Genomic DNA, 18,170 nt, shown 5'->3' on the forward strand with positions numbered 1-18,170 from the left:
CACACCAATTACCAACGTATTGTTTAATTAATTTACGACAAGCTGGATCAATATTAATTATGTATTCACGTTCTAACGAATTTAGCTGTATTACACAATGTCTCCCGTCGCATTCGTCATGGTTATGACAATCTCCAAAATGTCAAAATGAAGTTGGCGTTACATCAATGTGATCACTATGTCTGATACATGCTGTAGTTTTTGGGTTTGCGACACGGTTTCCTTACGATGTTTTCCTTGACGTACAGATTCTTAGCTTAGCGCAAAATTAGTTACCCACAAGGTTTTACGGGTGGGTTTTTATAGTAATACGACATTGTTGTAATCCCTTCGAGGTCAGAACAATCTGATTAGCCGTGACTAAGTGAACACTCGATAGCGTAACGTCAAATTACGTCGAGCGCTTATTATCACGCCTGCGCCCATGGGCGTCGAAAACGTGACTTCATTTGAATATCTGAACGCTGCCTAGAGGTGTTGGGACTACACACATCGTTCGGTATAAACAAATCATAACTGCAGTTAAACTGACTATAATTTTACATCGCCTAAAATGATATGGTATTCTTTGGTAATAAAATATAGAAAAACATTATTATAAACTAGCGGACCCGACAGACGTTGTCCTGTCTTAAGTATGTATATTGATTTCGTATCGGTATAATTAATTAAAAATTCTTTATGATATACAACATTCTATGTTTGTTTTTCTGGCACGTATATAAAAAGTTTTGTTGGCATTCCGACACGGGAACAGGCCATGTGAATAACATGGATTTTCAAGATTAATTCCACAAACAATTAGACTGTAATTATTTTATATTTATTTTAGTAATATAATAACTCCGATCGAAGCATTTATTTTAAACGATTTTCATTTTTCTTACATCCCCTTTGACGATATTTGCAGAACGCATTCTGTCAATGTTATGTCAAACGCCATAAGGTTACATGACAAAAGTTTGAATTGTAAAAGCGCTACACACTGAAAAAAAATTACATACGTATTTACACTTAGTTCCTGTATTGTATTAATTAATATTGTTCTGTGTAAAATGAGTTTGATATACCTACCTACTACTAGGTAATCTGCCTTTTTCCTCTTCTTGTACATTCAATAAAAGTAGATAACATTAGGTATTTACTATTTAAATGTAAAAAATATTTAATAGTTCAGTTTCTTCTTCAGCAGCTTCGAGTTCTTTATTTCTGTAGGTTGAGTTTGGGGTGCCGTAGAACTCCTTCCACTGTCTTCGCCAATATGTAGGACCTCTAAAAAGACAAGTTTACGCAAAGTATAAGTATATGATTGAAGAAGTCTAAAAAACTAACGTGCGCAAACGCAGAAGCTATAGATTTTTTGAAGAATTAACTAGTCATAAATGAAGAATAAATACTTTTAAACATAAATGAAGATGTGATCATACTGAGATGAATTTTAATACAATTGAAATATGTGTGTATATGTGCTACTTGAGTTGTAATATCTTTACAATTATATACATGGATATGAATGGATACATATGTGTAGTCCCCAATGCGGTTATCACGAAATCTCGCATTATCTGTTTTACATTTACTTAGCCTGCACTTTACACAGATCGGCCCTGTTTGTTTTAACAGCCCTTAATGCAATATGCCAGAGGTTAATTCATGATTTTCCGCACCTTTCAATTCCATCCTTGTACTGGGAAATACCATATTGCTTTGTATATTTCAGCGGGTACTGTGCGTCAAAATTCTGCTTATTATTATCTTTTCATAACATACGGAATAATTATTCGCAATAGACCTCTGAACTGTTTTTCTAATTAATACCTATATATTTTTTGTAAGACACGATACTGTAAGTATTGGCGCTCGTCCTCAGATTGTGTTTTTACGTGAGCCTGACACATGCCGTCGACTTTTTGTGTCTAAGACATGCCGATTTTAGTGATGTTTTCGTACGACCGCGTTCATTGTGCTCATAAGCAGGAAGCAGCAACAGGGAAGATGGTCGCACGCTAAATCACTGCTCGTCCGTGTCGACAAAAATATCTTTTAAAAAAATGTGTTGAAACAACCAAATAGGTACAAAATATTCATAACGTCGGTTCTAGTTAATAAAATACCGATTCAATTCTAGATAATTCAAAACAGTTAACAATGTAAACTCATTATGAGATAATAGAAAAAGGTTTTTCGAAACCAAAGACATTTAAAGACACCGCAGTCAACAGATTAAAAACTAAGATCTTTTTTTAAACGTTTTTTATGTTAAGGGATTATTTTAAACTGTATTGTAAGTTTGTTTATAGAAACAAGTAAAGCCCGTAATCTCTAACGGTTAACAAAAAATTGCTGGAAGATAACGGATGTATTGTCGGTAAGGTAACTGTTTTTAATTACTTACATTTCTCTTTGTTTATACAGAAAATAAAACTGTTTTTAACGAAAATTTATGAAAGTATGTCAACCTTACGAGCCCTTTACTTGTACGAGAAATGTGAGACTTAAATTCACAATTTGTATCACTTTTTAAAATAATTATAATTTTCAGTGGAACACACCTAAATATTTATTGTTTAAATAATAATGCTAGCTATTATATGATGGTAAAAACCCATATTTTTATCACACATATTTTGACACAATATCATAATTCAGATTTTTTTGAGTTGATAATAGTACACACCTGTATATTACTTCATATGTAATAATAACATAACAAACAGCTCAAATAAAAGAGCATTTCCTCCAACTTTTGATTTTGTTCCCTTTGGAGTTGAGACTCTTGGGCCGTGGGCACAGACGCTAATTCAAGATTTAAGTTGGCAACTGGTAGATAGTACCGGTGACACCAGAGCTGGTGCTTTCCTCGCTCAACCAATAAGTATCGCAACCCTGTGAGGAAATGCCAGCATTAAAGATACACTCCCACAGGGACCAAATTTTTTAAATATAAATTTAACTAAAATAATTTAGTTTTCTATTTTTTTATTATTATTAAAACACATTGTCCATCCACCTCCCATTTATACAATTACTCATTGATTTATTAATCACAAATATAATTAATATTTCAATTAAAAGTTCGGACTTTTACAAATCTTTGAAGACACTTTATTACTTGACATAATTATTTATTTACACTTCGTTACCTTATACAAGAACATACATATAAAAAAGCAGGTTACATAAGTTATTAGACAACGGGTGGCCTTATCGCTAGCTAAAGCTATTTCTTCCTGGCAACACTAATTTGGAACAACAAATAAAAATACTTAACTACATCTTTGTCTGGTAGCATGTAATTGTTTCACCTCCTTTCAAACGAAGAAAAGCTTTTTATTTATGTATTGACGTTCATAAGTGTTAGATGTAGGAATAAATAATATTAATGTTTCTATAAAGTCGGTCTAAAGGTATTATTATCTAGAACCAATCATTAACATCACATTGTGACGCGTTGCTTGATGATTTCGTAAATATCGGAATACTGCGGTCGTGTCGGACACATACGTGCCATGATAATGTGTCCCCACACCGCGCTGGACCTAACGAAGTTACTAACTATAACCAATGATGACTTCTGTTCCAAAAAGCAAAAGTTCTAAAAAAATACTACTGCCGACATTGATATGTGTTTTATTGTAGGCGCTAAAAAAAGAACTAATGGAAATAGGAATTTATGTTAAATACTGGATATTATTTTAATAATAATAATTAATCCTTACTGGCGGAAAAATCATATGCTTTCCTTGTGGTATACATTCACGTAGTTAAACTCCTTTCGTACTAGTTACGCTCTGTATAAAATCGCAAAGCAAACAAGCAACCTACCACAAGTTAATGAAGTTCAAAACATAAATTAAACAGTTTAAATTGAACCATTTAATGGGTCGTGCCGTGTCGCTTCACTTAATACTGATTACTGTTGATAGTGATGTGCTCATGCTATCGAGGATCTTTATATCGATATTAAACTAACAAAGTTATGCCTCATGATGAATTGCCACAGACATCTGTGAATGTAAATATTTATGCATGATGATAGCAAGTCATAACTTTTAATTGAAATATAAATTTTGTTAAACACACCAATGAGGTAATAAAAACCTATAACAGAAGTTTATTTGTAAAATTCAAGATTCCTATTTATAATAATAACTAAATTATTAAATAATATAAAATATGATTTGTTACACCAAAATGGTTTTGTTCTGTGTATTAATGGGAATGTTGAACAATACATTCCATAGATATTAAAAAATACGTTCGATATCTCGCTATTTTAAGATTATACAGATGCAATGCCTCTGACCCGAAACGCTTAACAACAGATTCATGAAGAAAACAATTTTTTAACCGGATTAAAGATATTTGTGGTCTTATTATATATGTGGGCTTATTGTGGTCACCGTGACCACGCACGCTGTAAAGCACGCGAAACGTCGGAAAAAATTAAATTTAAAATTATGTAAATAATATAAGTTTCAATAATAATACAAATAGTTTTAGTAATAGTTACCTTTAATCCGATTAAAAAATCGTTTTCTATCAATGTGTAAAAGATATATTAACCAAAGACAATACTAGATTCACGAAGTTACATTCTTGATAAAACAACTTCATTTAAATTCCTATAGTGTCAAATTCCACTTATCTTAATAAACTCAATCAATAAAATCTTTAATTTTACGACCCTTATCAAAAATTATCGATATAAACGCGACACTATTGGAATCAATAACAAAATCGCGGAACAATGGTATCGTGGTGTGTGGGCCACGCGGGCGGTCTGTATTAGCGACACCCGTCGTATCGATCGCATGTAATCCATCAATAGGCTTGAACCAAATCTAGTTCTTTAAAATAATCATTAAAATCGCAGGTTAATTATACCCAAGTTTAATGAAATTAATTGTGAAAGCATAAGAGTAGGTAAGCTCACGTTCGTATTTATAAATTGAAATAATAAGGAAATTAATTCTCCTATGGGCATTGTATAAACTATACGTAACTAATACGCTGAGACTAGACCATGGTCCTCATAGCAAGGAGGTTACGATAGTACCTATATACTTCAATATGTTTCCTCTTTGAATATGTTATTACAAAGCAAGAAAGACGCCATAACAATTTTCGTCTAAGTTGTTTCTGGTCTAAGAACCTCAACTGTCAACAAAAATAGCTCACTCTTCGCGATGGGGTATTTACTGATTAACACACCGAGTTATCTAAATAATATAATAAACTCGCAATCATGCGTTAAAGAAGTTTTTTTTAATTATAAACTAATGCATTAAACAATTGCAGTACGATCTTAATATTAATTCTTCAATAATTAATTAAAGTATAAGTATTAATTCAACACTAACACTAAAGCGGTACATTTGCCTGAATGTTCTTGGTTTTTTAATAATGAATCAATATGAATGTACCACTCTCTTGGCAAATGTTTTTACTATTATTAATTTATGATGTGATTATAAAATAATAATAATAAATCCTGCCTTTTGACCAAATTCACGGAAGGGCTTGTCGAATTATCAATCTCCAACGAATTACAGATCGGTTCGATACTCTCTCTACGCAGATACATTGCGTCTGTGCTGTGTGTCTTTGCGAATTCTGCTAAGTGTACTATGGAGTGTTTTAAAGAGTTGTTTGGGTTGATCCGTCCCTCCTGTCTAACATCAACACCCTAAAAGCCGTATGAAGCATCGCGGTGATGGCTGGAAGACTTTCATGATCCGATTCACAAGACATTATTTTGCGAACTAGCGAACTGTTGAAGCGACACCCGGTAGAGGTCTTCCCTCCTTAAAAATACATACGCCTCCCTAAAAGGCCTACAACGCTGAGTGCGTTGTAATGGTGTCCATGGGGTAATATGACTGCCTTTTTTGGCGTCCCATAGGCAAATACTATAAAAAAGTAATAAAAATAGCTAGTATTTAAAAGGGCGTATTTTAGTCCACATCAGTTTTCTAATGTAATATATTATGATTTTATTATATTATTCTGTAAAATAAACAAATTTAAAAGAAAATACTTAATAATGAGCGAATTATGTGACATTATTCCACAGCAATAAAATTTTATAAGTACTAAAGAAGACCTTATTTATCTAATTATACAAAGACCAACAGGCAAAAGCTAGTTTACAAATTCAGCCTAATTTGTGGAAATACGTCGATGTAAGTATATTGTTATGCGTCATTAATTACAATTTGTATTCACCTGTTAAGCGTATAATTTTCATTAAATTTATTTAAATGCATTCATTTGATATGGGATTATAATTATATGGGAAGGTAAGGTGATGCACATTGAACATGGACTGAAGCGGTTGTCAGAGCGTTTGACTTGGAAAACAAAAACTTTTATACTTCTTTTTTTTGTTACTTAATTCTATTATTTTAAATTATATATTTATAGCAAAAAATAGGTAATGTTTAATAATAGCATCTTTGTTAGTTTAAGCCCCGTTTCTTTACTGTGTTGCTGTGTTCGATTTGACATCTTTTGGTACTATATTGTTTTATAGTAGTGACTATAAGATATTTTCTAAACATCAATAAGGTTTTATTAAAAAAGGCAAATATTTTGCTTAGTCGAAAACCCTACCTTATCAACACTGTTAACAAATTCATTTAAATGCCAAAGTATCGAGTCATTATTGATAAATTACATCAGTATTCAGTATCCTTCGACAAACTTCAATGTAACCACAGTCTTAAACGCCCATAGCTTCAAGCCACATATAAATAACTTAAAACAGCCCTCTGCCTACTTTTGTTTGTTAATATCTTTAATTACTCAACGCCAGCACGAACAGTAATTAACTGTTTGAAATATAAAACTTGAAAACAATATAACTAGCAGTTTTTCTCAATTACATTGTAACTAAGACGTTATTCCAACGAAAGTAGGTATTTAGTGGTCTATCTATAGTGTAAGACAGTGATAAATGTTTGTGTTAAACATTTCAGTGTTGCCAAGTTATATGAAGTTTTGATGAGTTTTTATTTTATTTTCAGGAGAATTTAGTAGTGAAGGTAGCAAGGAATGATCTAAAGGTTTTTTAAGAATTTGTAATATTATTCGATGTGACTTCGCAAGTGGTAAGTATAAATTAAAATATCAAGACAATTTAAATTTAATAATAAATTATAGACACAAAACTAAGGAATACTGTAAAATACAATGTCTGTATTTTATGACATCGTGTTTATATTATAAAGATTAATAAAAATAATTTGTTATCGTACTTAAATAAATTTGTTTGTCTTAATGATTAAAAAAATCTTATAAGTAATTCTTATATTAAATATAGTTTAATAATGAAACATAACATAGCGTGGCAACATTATTTTATCCCGTAGGCAATTTTGAACGTTTACCAGTTACCACAACGTGTAATTAGAGGTCTATAAAAAACTTGGTAATTAATTTAGTTGCGTTGTGCATTCAAACCGTTGTGCGGGTGAAAATTAATATTTATTGTTGAAATTTTTTGTTTTATTGGTTATTAAAATCGCCGCATGAAATTTGTTGCAATTAAAAGCTTTACTCGTCGCTCATAAAGATTTTTATCGGATGAACTTGACAAAGTATGTAAATAATAATTAATATTTGTCATGGAAAATAATTTAATAAAATTAGCACCAAATGTGCTTAATTTGATTATGTAAATATGTGTAGATATGTTTATTTAAAAAATACATATATGTATCGATACTGTGAAGTGTGACTTATTAACCTACTCGTGACAATCTCCTCATAAGAGTGAATCTTAAACATCAAGGGGCGGAGGTTTGACACAGTCAGAATCAAAGTTAGTAGAACGTTATCTAAAACCATAAATCTTCTCTTGACTTCTTTTATCTTTCTTTTTACTTCTGTTATCTTGATAACATATTATAACTTACGATAACTTTGCCAAAAGCCTAAACTTTTTTCACCTTAAATCATAGATGGGACTCTATAGTGTATAATGCACATTATCTATGCATGCGTTACGTAGAGAACACAGCTATGTTGATACGATAATGACATTATATCAATGTCATCAGACAAATCACAAATTTGTCAAAAGTAAAGAACCCAAAAGTCAACAATTAAAATATAAAAACATTAGTAAAAATAAAAATGTTTTTAAAATGTAAATTGTATGTTGTCTTTTATTGTTTTATATTAAGTTATTAATATTTTAATGTGGTTTTTCACCCAGATAAGACTGATGGGTATTGATAAGTAAGGAACGATTAAGTGTATGTTTAATGCTGAGAAATCTATATTTAATGGGCTACCGCGTAAGTAGTTCGAAATGCCTTACTATTTGCTTAGGTCTAACGTTTTTGATGGGATGTTTCATCGCTACGCTACCAATCCCTCCTCCAGGTAAGTCTTCTATTAACTAGAAGCAATAATATCCACATCTAAATCTCTAATGAAATTACTGTATGTATGTAACACAAACTGTTAAGTGTAAGCTTTAAGTAAATTTACAGAAAAACATGAAATAATACAATTGTTTTCCAATTTTTCAGAGTCACAGAACCTCCGCATTTCTGCAAAAACATTGGATAAGAAGAAGCTGGCTATAATAGTTCCTTTTAGAGACAGATTTGAAGAATTACTAGAATTTGTACCACACATGTACAAGTTCTTAAAGAAACAAAATATAATCTTTGATATTTTTGTTATACAGCAAAAAGACAGTAATCGTTTCAATAGAGCTTCACTTATAAATGTTGGTTATATTTTCACAAACAAAAATTATGATTATATAGCAATGCATGATGTCGATTTACTGCCAATTAATGATAATTTAAAGTATGATTACCCAGGATTGGGACCTTTACATATTTCATCCCCTGAAACACATCCAAAATATCATTATGCTACTTTCATTGGTGGAATACTGTTAGTATCACGGGATCAATTTGAGCTAGTCAAGGGAATGTCTAATAATTACTGGGGATGGGGCCTGGAAGATGATGAATTTTATGTGAGATTAAAAGATGCAGGTTTGAAAGTTTTCCGACCAAAGAACATCACTACAGGAACTGAGAACACATTTAAGTAAGTTTGTCTAATTAATATTTTGTAAGTAAACTGCATTGTGGCATTTATGCCTTGTATACATATGTCTAGTAATTATCGGCAAGCTCTTACCATATATCCTCAAATCCTCTATTTTAAAAATTTTTTTTTTTTCCACTGTAGCATACACTTTTGGCATGTAACAGTTTTGTAATTTATAGGCATATCCATGACAAAACATACCGAAAACGGGACATGAGAAAATGCTTCAATCAACGTGAGGTGACAAGACATCGAGATAGGGTGACGGGTATTCATGATGTTGCTTATACTATTCACAGCACCCATAGTGTAGCAATAGATGACCTTCCTATTACTGTTGTTAATGTGGAGCTATTGTGCAATAAGTCTGTTACACCATGGTGTAAATGCCCTGAACCAGCAAAGGTTAAGAATACTAAATAAAAGTGATTTAAATAATGTACATTTATCAAGTGCTTATATGGCTTCAGCAAAAACATGATTACATTTTTTTGAGAATACAGACATTGAATGTCTGTTTGAGAATCTACACTCAATGCATGATAATATTTGGAGTTGGATAAAAACTATTAAAATTGCCCAAAGTATGTAATACTCAAACTTTTACCTACCAAAGACTAGCTAAATTTTTTAAAACATGAAAAACAGAAACGGGCAAAAGACAATATTTTCCCAAATCTTAGGTATGAAATAATTTTCATTAATTTAAGATGAGATCCTTGACATTTTAAGATTGCATTTTTAATGTGTTTTAAAACCAGGGTATTCTGTAATTATATTTCCTAGTCTTATCTTTACTGTACTGATAAACATAGCAATATACATCTTTCACAAATTTCTGTGTTTTACTAAGCATACCAACAAAAAATTGATTATATTTATTTTTATTTAGAACCTTTATTTTAACGGAATAATTACAGAAAATGGTATCATTTTAAGCACTGACAATGCCATAACCCGTAGTAAATTTTCGTCCCTTAATTTATCTGTTTGAAACGTGGGTGACGTAAAATGGTGTAAGAAAGGTACAAGATGCAAACAAAAACAGATGATAAAACAAAAGTGAAATATTTGATAATAACGGTTATGAATAAGGACATTAATTTGAGGTTTTTGTATGGCCAATGCACAAATAAATTGTACATTTTATAATTTTGGTAAAAACGCATATCAAATTTACATATAATACGTCTTTAAGACTAATCAAGGGACAATTAAAAAATAAATAATTGTAAAACAAATGATAAATCCGCGAGACAAATTCGTTAGCCTTATTATAAAAGTACCTCACTTTTACGTTACATTTTTTATATACATCGTTTTATAAAAAAGCCAAACATTTTTTCTTTTTTAAATTATAACTATATTAAGTATCTTTGACACATTAAATAAAATCTAAAAACAAAATATTCCCATTTAAAAAATAAATTTTAATAATCTTTATCTGAAATAACCACAATAAATAGTAATAGCTTTAAAATGAGTAAGCTAAAATATTAACTTTTAATGGTTAGTCAATTAATAAAGCCAAAAAATATTAACATTTCAATAAATTTTATACTAAAACAAAACACTAATTGTATAGAAAAATAGTATACTCTATACACATAAAATATTAAGTTATTACAAAGTAAATCTTCTGGCTGAATTACGTCATTACACTTCGTTCTAACAAACATGAGAATCATCTATTAAGATTAAGCAGTATTTATGGCAAAATTACACTTACATATTGCAAATAATTTATCTAAAACTAGGTAAACCCTTTGCAAACATACTATAAGCCGTAAATAGTTATTGAATGTATAAGTAAATAACAAATATTTTAATTACAGACGGGTGTGCCCACACAAAATTGCCGATTTGATATTTTATGCAATACATACACATAGGAAAGTTCACATAGATAAATAGCCCTATACACCAATGCTAACAGGTGTTTACAAAAAGCATCTCGACTATAAAGCAATACAATATTCTAGATGTCACAATTTACGCGACTATATAGGCGCGTAGGGCGACTTGTGGTCGCACGACGCGCAACATGTCAGCTACAAAGGGCAACCTCCTCCCTGAAAAAACAAATGACGGTAAAACAAAGTAACACATACGAAAATAATAATTTAAATATAAATTACGTGAAAATACATCTAAATCTACATATCTTATTCAAAACTAACTAACTACTTATTCAGATGCTACAGCAGTAAGTAAAAGTATTTTTTACCTTCCATCACTTTTACCCATAAACCACTGAACAGATTTTGGTATAAATGTGTGACCTCGGACCATCTCTGAAGAATGTATTAAATATTGCCTAATATTAATTAAGTCTTCACCGATCGAAGTAGGAAAATGTTTTAACCAAATAGTCAATACGAGACATGTTAATATCCTCCAATATATGAAAGTCTTTGCCTGATTAAAAATATACAAACACTATTTATAAACATACGAAACTTTGCGCCTGAAGCTGAACATACTACTTGCTCATTTATATTAAAACATAAATATTAAACCGACACATCAAATTGACGATAAGTTTTACAAGGTTCTCTGTATATTATTATAAAAATACTAAACTATAGACATTAAAAGGAGCTATACTTAAAGGGGTAACAAATACAAACATAACACAGGCCGTATGAGGGAAACGTAAAGCCTCGATGGAAAACAAAAAATAGGGGGACTACAATAAAAGCTCAATGTCACAGTAAATATTTATTAAATAATTTTCGATAGAAGCTTTACTCATAAGACATTAAAACTTAACATTACGAAAATATCATAGCCACCGAAATTATCATTGTTAAAACTACGCTTAGGGAACGTTCAAGTATTACGTCACGCAATTTTTGGAGATTCTTGACCCCCCGCCCCCCATGAAACGCCGCCGTAACGTTTTCTGTATCCAATAGTAAAACGTTTCGTGACCACCCCCAGTGACTCTTTATACCTAAAACTTACCATTATGTGGTGTAGTGAACTGGAATGTGGAAAATAATATTAACAATAACGTGTAATTCAATTCCCGCCCCGCATCGTCACGTTTTACAAGAGGCCCCCCCCCCTCGAATTTGATTACGTAATACTTCAACGCTCCCTTAGTGCAAGTGCACACGAGTGCGTCGGATTGAAAAGCATTAAAAGCAACTCCAAACGAGTCGCTATCGTTTCGCTTTTCATTCCTACATTACATTTTCGACTTCGTTAAGTCGTTTCGAATAAATGTGTGCATAATAAAAATTACTTGTTCATTTTATAAATTTTTCAACGAATTCCAAAATTTTTGCGTCTGCGCTCAGATTTTGATAAAAATTAACAAATTACCGAGCCGTAAAAAACATTTATGGGTTTTTATTATTTAGATTGTAAGTATAAAATTATTCATTATGGATTATATTTAAACACTACAAAAAAGGATACACAACATTTGGCACTACATTTACCGACTATCACAAGTATAATTTGACACAAATACAATATAAAGGTCCGAATTTGATGTATTTTCCTAAAACCATAAAATATTTCAACATCAATTAATTCGACCCTATTACATTACAAATAAACATTTAAAATGTAACAATTTAATCTAAGTTTAAGAATTGTAATGTGTTACGAGACCCCTGCGAACAATTGACACACATTTTTGTGCAAATGGAGCATACATTTAAAATAATACATAATTTTTTGAGATTACATAATTTTGAACAATCAATAAATACTTATAATAAATAATTATATAATACCAGGATAATCTAAGACAGATTTGTATTATATTTCGGTCAGTTAAGTTTTTTTTATGTTTTTTCATCAAAAAAAAATAACTTATATATAAATATACCTATACTATAAATCGTAAAGGTTGAAATACATAGAAAGACATTATATAGTTAAGTATAAGATAGTAATTACTCTAAAGGAAGTATAAATTTGAGCATCTGTTTTTATAATAAAATAATGTGTGAGTAAAGTTGTTACAAACACCTATAAGACTTACAAAATAATATTTAATAAATTATTAACTTGTTTTGTGCTAAATTCATTACAAATTCGTAAATAAGTTTTGTCAGACTGACTACACAAAACATATACTTTATATAAGAAATAGGAAAACACACATTAAACTTGAGAAATTCGAGATTATTAATTGTTATTGTAAATAATAAAAAACATTACACAATCGCCTCAGTATCGCTAATCACATGGATACCGTGTTTGGTCAGAATGAGTTTAACTATATCGTTACAACTACGGGTTTTATAATTTCTACCCTCATCTTTAAGTTTAATACTTTTGACTTTATCACACAATTTACTCACTTCAGACTTACTTTTTTTCATCTCATCGGGTTTTAGTTTCCTTATAGTCGAAGAAGAGCATCTCTTTTTGGGTATTTTCTTCTCAACATTTCCCTCGCTCAACCTACGCTTGCTCAATTCGTAGTTGTCCAAAAAATTGTCAAGCGAATGAGTTTCTACACCTACCTTGTCTATGGTATGTTGAGTGACGTCACTGACGATTTTGACAGCTTTTCCGGGTACGTAGGTTGGTGACACCTTGTCAATGTACGCCATCTTTGGTTTAAGGTTGTTTATGGGCGTCACAGTGTCAGTGTGGGATAGAATGGACTTTTTGGACCGTTTGACAGTTATAGTTTCGTCAATTATTGAAGGCTTGTCTCGAATTGAGATGAGAATGTTTTTGAAGCTAGTCTCTTCTGGCGACGCCATAACGACATCTTGGGGTGACTTATCGTACATAATATCTGTGTTATACTCACTAAATCCGAGCAGCATGAACAAATAAATTATTACTTTCTGTTGGAAAGAAACTTTATTTTTGTCAACTTCAGATTGACATTTCTACGTTTAACATTTAATTTAATAATTTTAACGCTATGTAACAATAGTTTTTGGAAATTGTTATTTAAAAATTATTGTTTGAAACACCAAAACACACTTTGTTATGTCTATTTATGGAAACTTATATATAGGAAATACTATTCCTATTCCTATACAGTATTGGTTGTTAATACGTATTTTATTAGCCTCCTATAAATCCACAATAATAAGTTCAAATACTCACGTGACATTGGCCTTACTCCCATAGAGTTGATTCTGTCGTACGTAAGAGATGACGTTGTCATCTGTCAAGTATTTAGCGCTTTCGTTCCTGCGCAAGAGCCGCCTGAGAACTGTAGAGCTTACTTCGTTCACTATATAATTTGTTACCAGTATGACGTTTTTCTGAAATAAATACGGACTTTGAAAAAATTACACATTAAACATGCATCAGATGCGAAAGAATTTTTTTCATATAGAGAACAGAGCTACTATTATTTGACTAGTAAACAAGATGAAGTGAAAGTTGACATCACATTGCATGTTTCCCCAGAAGTTGATACCAGAACTCGGGAATTGGAATCGGGGGACAGAGCTACAAAGACAATTGGTAGAGAAACCCAAAATGTATTATTGAAACTAAAAATTGCAACATTTAACGATATGTACTATAATTAACTAACATTCTGAACTAACTAACTTACCCTATATTTATAAAGCATGTCTGACTCGTATATGAACCTGCCAGGGTCGCTGCCAGCCCGAGACACAACCACTATGCCATGACGACCCAAAATCGCTTCTAACTGTAATTTTTATGCGAGATGTAATACGTTAGAATTACATAACGTTTATGAAACATTGGAGCAAGGTAAATTTAAAAAGTTATTGTTTTTGAAAAAAATGATCATATATTTTTTAGAAAGTAAACCACATATTAAAAGATATGATAAACGTTTAAAAGAGCGTAAAAATGTTAAATAACTAAAGAATTCCCGAGAACTAATTATAATAAATTAGAGAAACCGAATAATAATAGTTATAATTCTTCTAATATTTCTTGGCTAGCTTTATAGCTTATAGATTAAAAAGCTAACTGGAAGTTGTATTTTTTAAATATACTTTGGTATATATCACTACAATTTCGAATACAAAACTAAACTTAATGCGTTATCTGTTTAAGCTTTAATAGCAAATTATAACATGAACATACTTACGTCATCATCAGACCACAGCCCCGGAGTAGCAAAGGACTCTAGTAGATCAGCACCGCACAGCAACTTAACTGTAACGTCTTCGCTGTTACCATTTATGTGATTCGAGTTTTGGTCTTCGATGTTAACGTTGAGGATGTCGTCGGGTAACCATATTGGAGGATCCGTGTTATTTGCCGTATTTATTGTATTCTGAAATATATACCAGATCGATCGATTTCAATAAATGAATATTTAAAAAATTTCAAGATTCTCGTCTTAGTATCTAAGATTAAAGATTCCATACAAAATTATTTCACACACAGCCGGGGTCGAACTTACGACCTCAGGGATGAGAGTCGCACGCTGAAGCCACTAGGCCAATACTACTCTAAACTACTAAAAAAACGACGCCGCGTTTTAGACGCAGAAGGCAAATCATCTAGATGCTGGTCGATTTATGAAACACATTAAAAAATAATAATGCCAGGAACTAAAAACACTGGATTATTACAATACAACTACATCCTCAAAAATTAATCAAATACTATATTTCCAAGCTCAAAACTCAGATGGCTGGTAAACCAACCAATTCAAGTATTTGAAAAAAATATTACTTGAAAAAACTTCCCCAAGAGGTTTTTATGGGGACAATTTAAAAAAAAGTTTTATGTAGTAATTAGATTTTATTAATGAAAAGCGAACAGTCTCTGTGCGGTAGCATAGCATATTTTTTCATATCTTGGTATGGAGCTAAGAAAAAAGGTGGACTAAGAAAAAAAACATATTACGGTGAAACGAAGATCGCGGTTTGTTTGTCGCTAGTTTGAAATATTATATTAGCAGTTAGCCGCAAATGTATGGCGTTATATCTCAAAAAATATTATTCATTATGAGTCATAGGAAATCGAAATACCTGCGATAAGCGACGACCTTTTAACCTGAATAGAACCTTGCTCAGTAACCTTGACTTACCTATTGATCTGGCTGATTCAATGCTAATTCTATACTTGCATACACATTTATGCAACTTGCAGATTTAAAACTACTACATGAATTAGTAAGATTGAGTTAAGTCTTATTACATGACTATATCAAGGACGATACATATTGTAATGATAGAGAAAATTTACGTCATGACACCACTTATCCACAAACAAAAATTAATATACAGCTTATGAACTTTTATGAACTCTTAAAGAGGCATCAGAATACCGCGTCGTAGTCTTATACACCCTATAGGTCATTAGTTTTTCCCTTTCAGTCCCCTTAGCAGTGGTTAACTCTTGCAATCATATGTTTGTACAGGATAGACATTTATTAAAAGACAACATGCCATAACGCTACATCCAAATTAATGGGGCTAGATATTTCCTGAAAATAATTAATAAAATTGTCCTTACTTGATGGTATTGCATAGATGCTCTTGTTCTTGTCCAGCCAGATTGCTGAGTCTCCCACTCTGACACTTTGATCCAGCTAGACGACCGTAATGCTAACCTGAGCATTGCTATCCTGAAAAACAAATGTGTCATTAAATTAATGGTGGTCTACTACTATTATTAGTTTATATTAAAGAAAATTGATAAAAATGTACAGTACTAGCTGGCCTCTCATTACAAAGTTACATGATATGGAACATGAAGGAAGGAATGAAGGAGACATTCCATATAATTTACTCTATCATATTTTTTAATAACTAGGCACTATGGTTCAGACCAGATTAAGTTTATTTATTTGTGTTTCAGTTTAGTTATAGAATTTTATAATGTGTTAAGTTTAACAACAGAGGTCTCAAAAGTTTTTAAGTACCTGTAGAGAAAAAAAAGTGTATCTGATATGAATAAATAAGATATATACTTATATGAAATGGGTTAGATGAATTTTTACCTATGATTTGCAGCAACCAAATCTTTTTTTCCGTATGCATCATGTACTGGTGATACTATACCTCCAACTATTACACCAAGACCGAGGGAATGTATATAGTCTTTTGCTATTTCTGGAATCATTCAAAATACCGTAATGTAGAGAGAATACAAAATTTTTGGCCTCATCACATATGGCTATCATGAGATGAAATAACTTTTATTTTTTGCTTTATCTCAGGGGAAATCAGAAAACCACAACACAAGAAGAATAAGACCAAAAGAAAATAGAGTCTGGAAAAATATACGTACCAAACATTCGTAAATGCATGTACGTCGGCGGACTAAAGCTTCCACAAGCCATCAAAACAATTTTACCTTGAGACATTTTAACTTTAAATGTATATAATAGCTTAGGTTTGAAATAAATAAAAATTAGCTAAAAAGGTCAAAAGTTCAAATTCAAAACACAACACCATTCAAATTTCTATATTATTTGTACCACAGATTTTAAGGATTTTGTGCTTCGATAGTTGTCAGTTATTACGACAGGCCTGAAGAAATGTTACCACAGATCCAAATACTATCAGAAACAACTAAGAAATTTCTGCAATTTAAATTATGATCTTTTTGCACATTAAAATGGTTAAATAATATAAGACCAACTATCCTCCGCAGCTATTTTTGCGTGATTTTTGTAAGTCTGTTGTTGTTTTAAAACATAAATAGTAAACATATTACAAACTATGTCTTGAAACCAAACAGTACTCAGAACTGTCACTTCACAGTTAACTCGAAAGTCAGTTGAATAATGTGCAACTGCCCATTACTATTGCCCTATACTTATATTATTACTCTTTGACAATTGCATCGTGCATACTACCATGCATTAAGTTAACGTGTCGGTGATTTTATTTTGTAAAGTTAAGGCTATATAGTGGTGTATACTTTTGCTCTTTCTTTATAATTTTATTGTGCAACTTGAACGGGGGTTACAACTCTAATAAAACAAAAGAGACATCGTTACAGTATACAGACAGATTCTTCTTGTGAACTCATGAATTGACTAGCAATATTTTGCTTTTAATTACATTAAAATCTGCTATCTCAACTACCTTCAAAAGTCATGAAATTTACCAAAAACAAAGTGAAGCTCTTAAATAAGTTGGATAGACGGCAAAATGCTC

At 31.4% G+C, this 18,170-nt stretch overlaps 2 protein-coding genes across 10 annotated transcripts; one reads left to right on the plus strand and one right to left on the minus strand.

Annotated features, from left to right (window-relative positions):
* Positions 1 to 937: 937 nt before the first annotated feature.
* Positions 938 to 17,525, minus strand: LOC123707511 (nicotinamide/nicotinic acid mononucleotide adenylyltransferase 1). Of its 5 annotated transcripts, XR_006753506.1 has the most exons (10): positions 17,296 to 17,522; positions 17,006 to 17,117; positions 16,519 to 16,630; positions 15,140 to 15,328; positions 14,627 to 14,728; positions 14,167 to 14,327; positions 13,566 to 13,860; positions 2,678 to 2,886; positions 1,075 to 1,272; positions 938 to 985 (listed from the first exon to the last, which is right to left on the minus strand). XR_006753506.1 is itself a non-coding variant. In XM_045657621.1 (8 exons), the coding sequence occupies exons 1-8, from the start codon at positions 17,369 to 17,371 to the stop codon at positions 2,809 to 2,811; spliced, it is 1,125 nt and encodes a 374-aa protein (XP_045513577.1). In that variant the 5' UTR covers positions 17,372 to 17,522; the 3' UTR covers positions 2,519 to 2,808. The 5 variants fall into 5 exon arrangements, 4 of the variants coding, with proteins under 4 accessions (XP_045513577.1, XP_045513586.1, XP_045513595.1 ...); XM_045657621.1 differs by lacking the exons at positions 938 to 985; positions 1,075 to 1,272 and having other exon boundaries at positions 2,519 to 2,886; XM_045657630.1 differs by lacking the exons at positions 938 to 985; positions 1,075 to 1,272; positions 2,678 to 2,886 and adding an exon at positions 10,498 to 11,150 and having other exon boundaries at positions 17,296 to 17,521.
* LOC123707534 (beta-1,4-galactosyltransferase 7) lies at positions 4,751 to 9,907 on the plus strand. 5 transcript variants are annotated; one of them, XM_045657661.1, is made up of 6 exons: positions 4,751 to 4,926; positions 6,077 to 6,185; positions 7,029 to 7,112; positions 8,222 to 8,391; positions 8,541 to 9,075; positions 9,258 to 9,907. In XM_045657661.1, exons 4-6 carry the CDS (start codon positions 8,271 to 8,273, stop codon positions 9,499 to 9,501), a joined length of 900 nt encoding a protein of 299 aa, XP_045513617.1. In that variant the 5' UTR covers positions 4,751 to 4,926; positions 6,077 to 6,185; positions 7,029 to 7,112; positions 8,222 to 8,270; the 3' UTR covers positions 9,502 to 9,907. The 5 variants fall into 5 exon arrangements, with proteins under 5 accessions (XP_045513617.1, XP_045513641.1, XP_045513624.1 ...); XM_045657685.1 differs by having other exon boundaries at positions 8,222 to 8,303; XM_045657668.1 differs by lacking the exons at positions 4,751 to 4,926; positions 6,077 to 6,185 and adding an exon at positions 6,829 to 6,916.
* Positions 17,526 to 18,170: the final 645 nt, after the last annotated feature.

The sequence above is a fragment of the Pieris brassicae genome, chromosome 1 (genome assembly GCF_905147105.1).
Source record: "Pieris brassicae chromosome 1, ilPieBrab1.1, whole genome shotgun sequence".
Classification (NCBI taxonomy): domain Eukaryota; kingdom Metazoa; phylum Arthropoda; class Insecta; order Lepidoptera; family Pieridae; genus Pieris; species Pieris brassicae.

Bases quoted from the DNA above. Each gene is read 5' to 3' on its own strand.
- LOC123707534 (XM_045657661.1), top strand. From the start codon at position 8,271: ATGCTGAGAAATCTATATTTAATGGGCTACCGCGTAAGTAGTTCGAAA. The intron at 8,392-8,540 runs GTAAGTCTTCTA...CCAATTTTTCAG, and splicing joins GCTACCAATCCCTCCTCCAG to AGTCACAGAACCTCCGCATT. The intron at 9,076-9,257 runs GTAAGTTTGTCT...TGTAATTTATAG, and splicing joins GGAACTGAGAACACATTTAA to GCATATCCATGACAAAACAT.
- LOC123707511 (XM_045657610.1), bottom strand. From the start codon at position 17,371: ATGTCTCAAGGTAAAATTGTTTTGATGGCTTGTGGAAGCTTTAGTCCG. The intron at 17,118-17,295 runs GTACGTATATTT...GAATGATTCCAG, and splicing joins CATGCATTTACGAATGTTTG to AAATAGCAAAAGACTATATA. The intron at 14,729-15,139 runs GTAAGTATGTTC...TAAAAATTACAG, and splicing joins GGCTGTGGTCTGATGATGAC to TTAGAAGCGATTTTGGGTCG.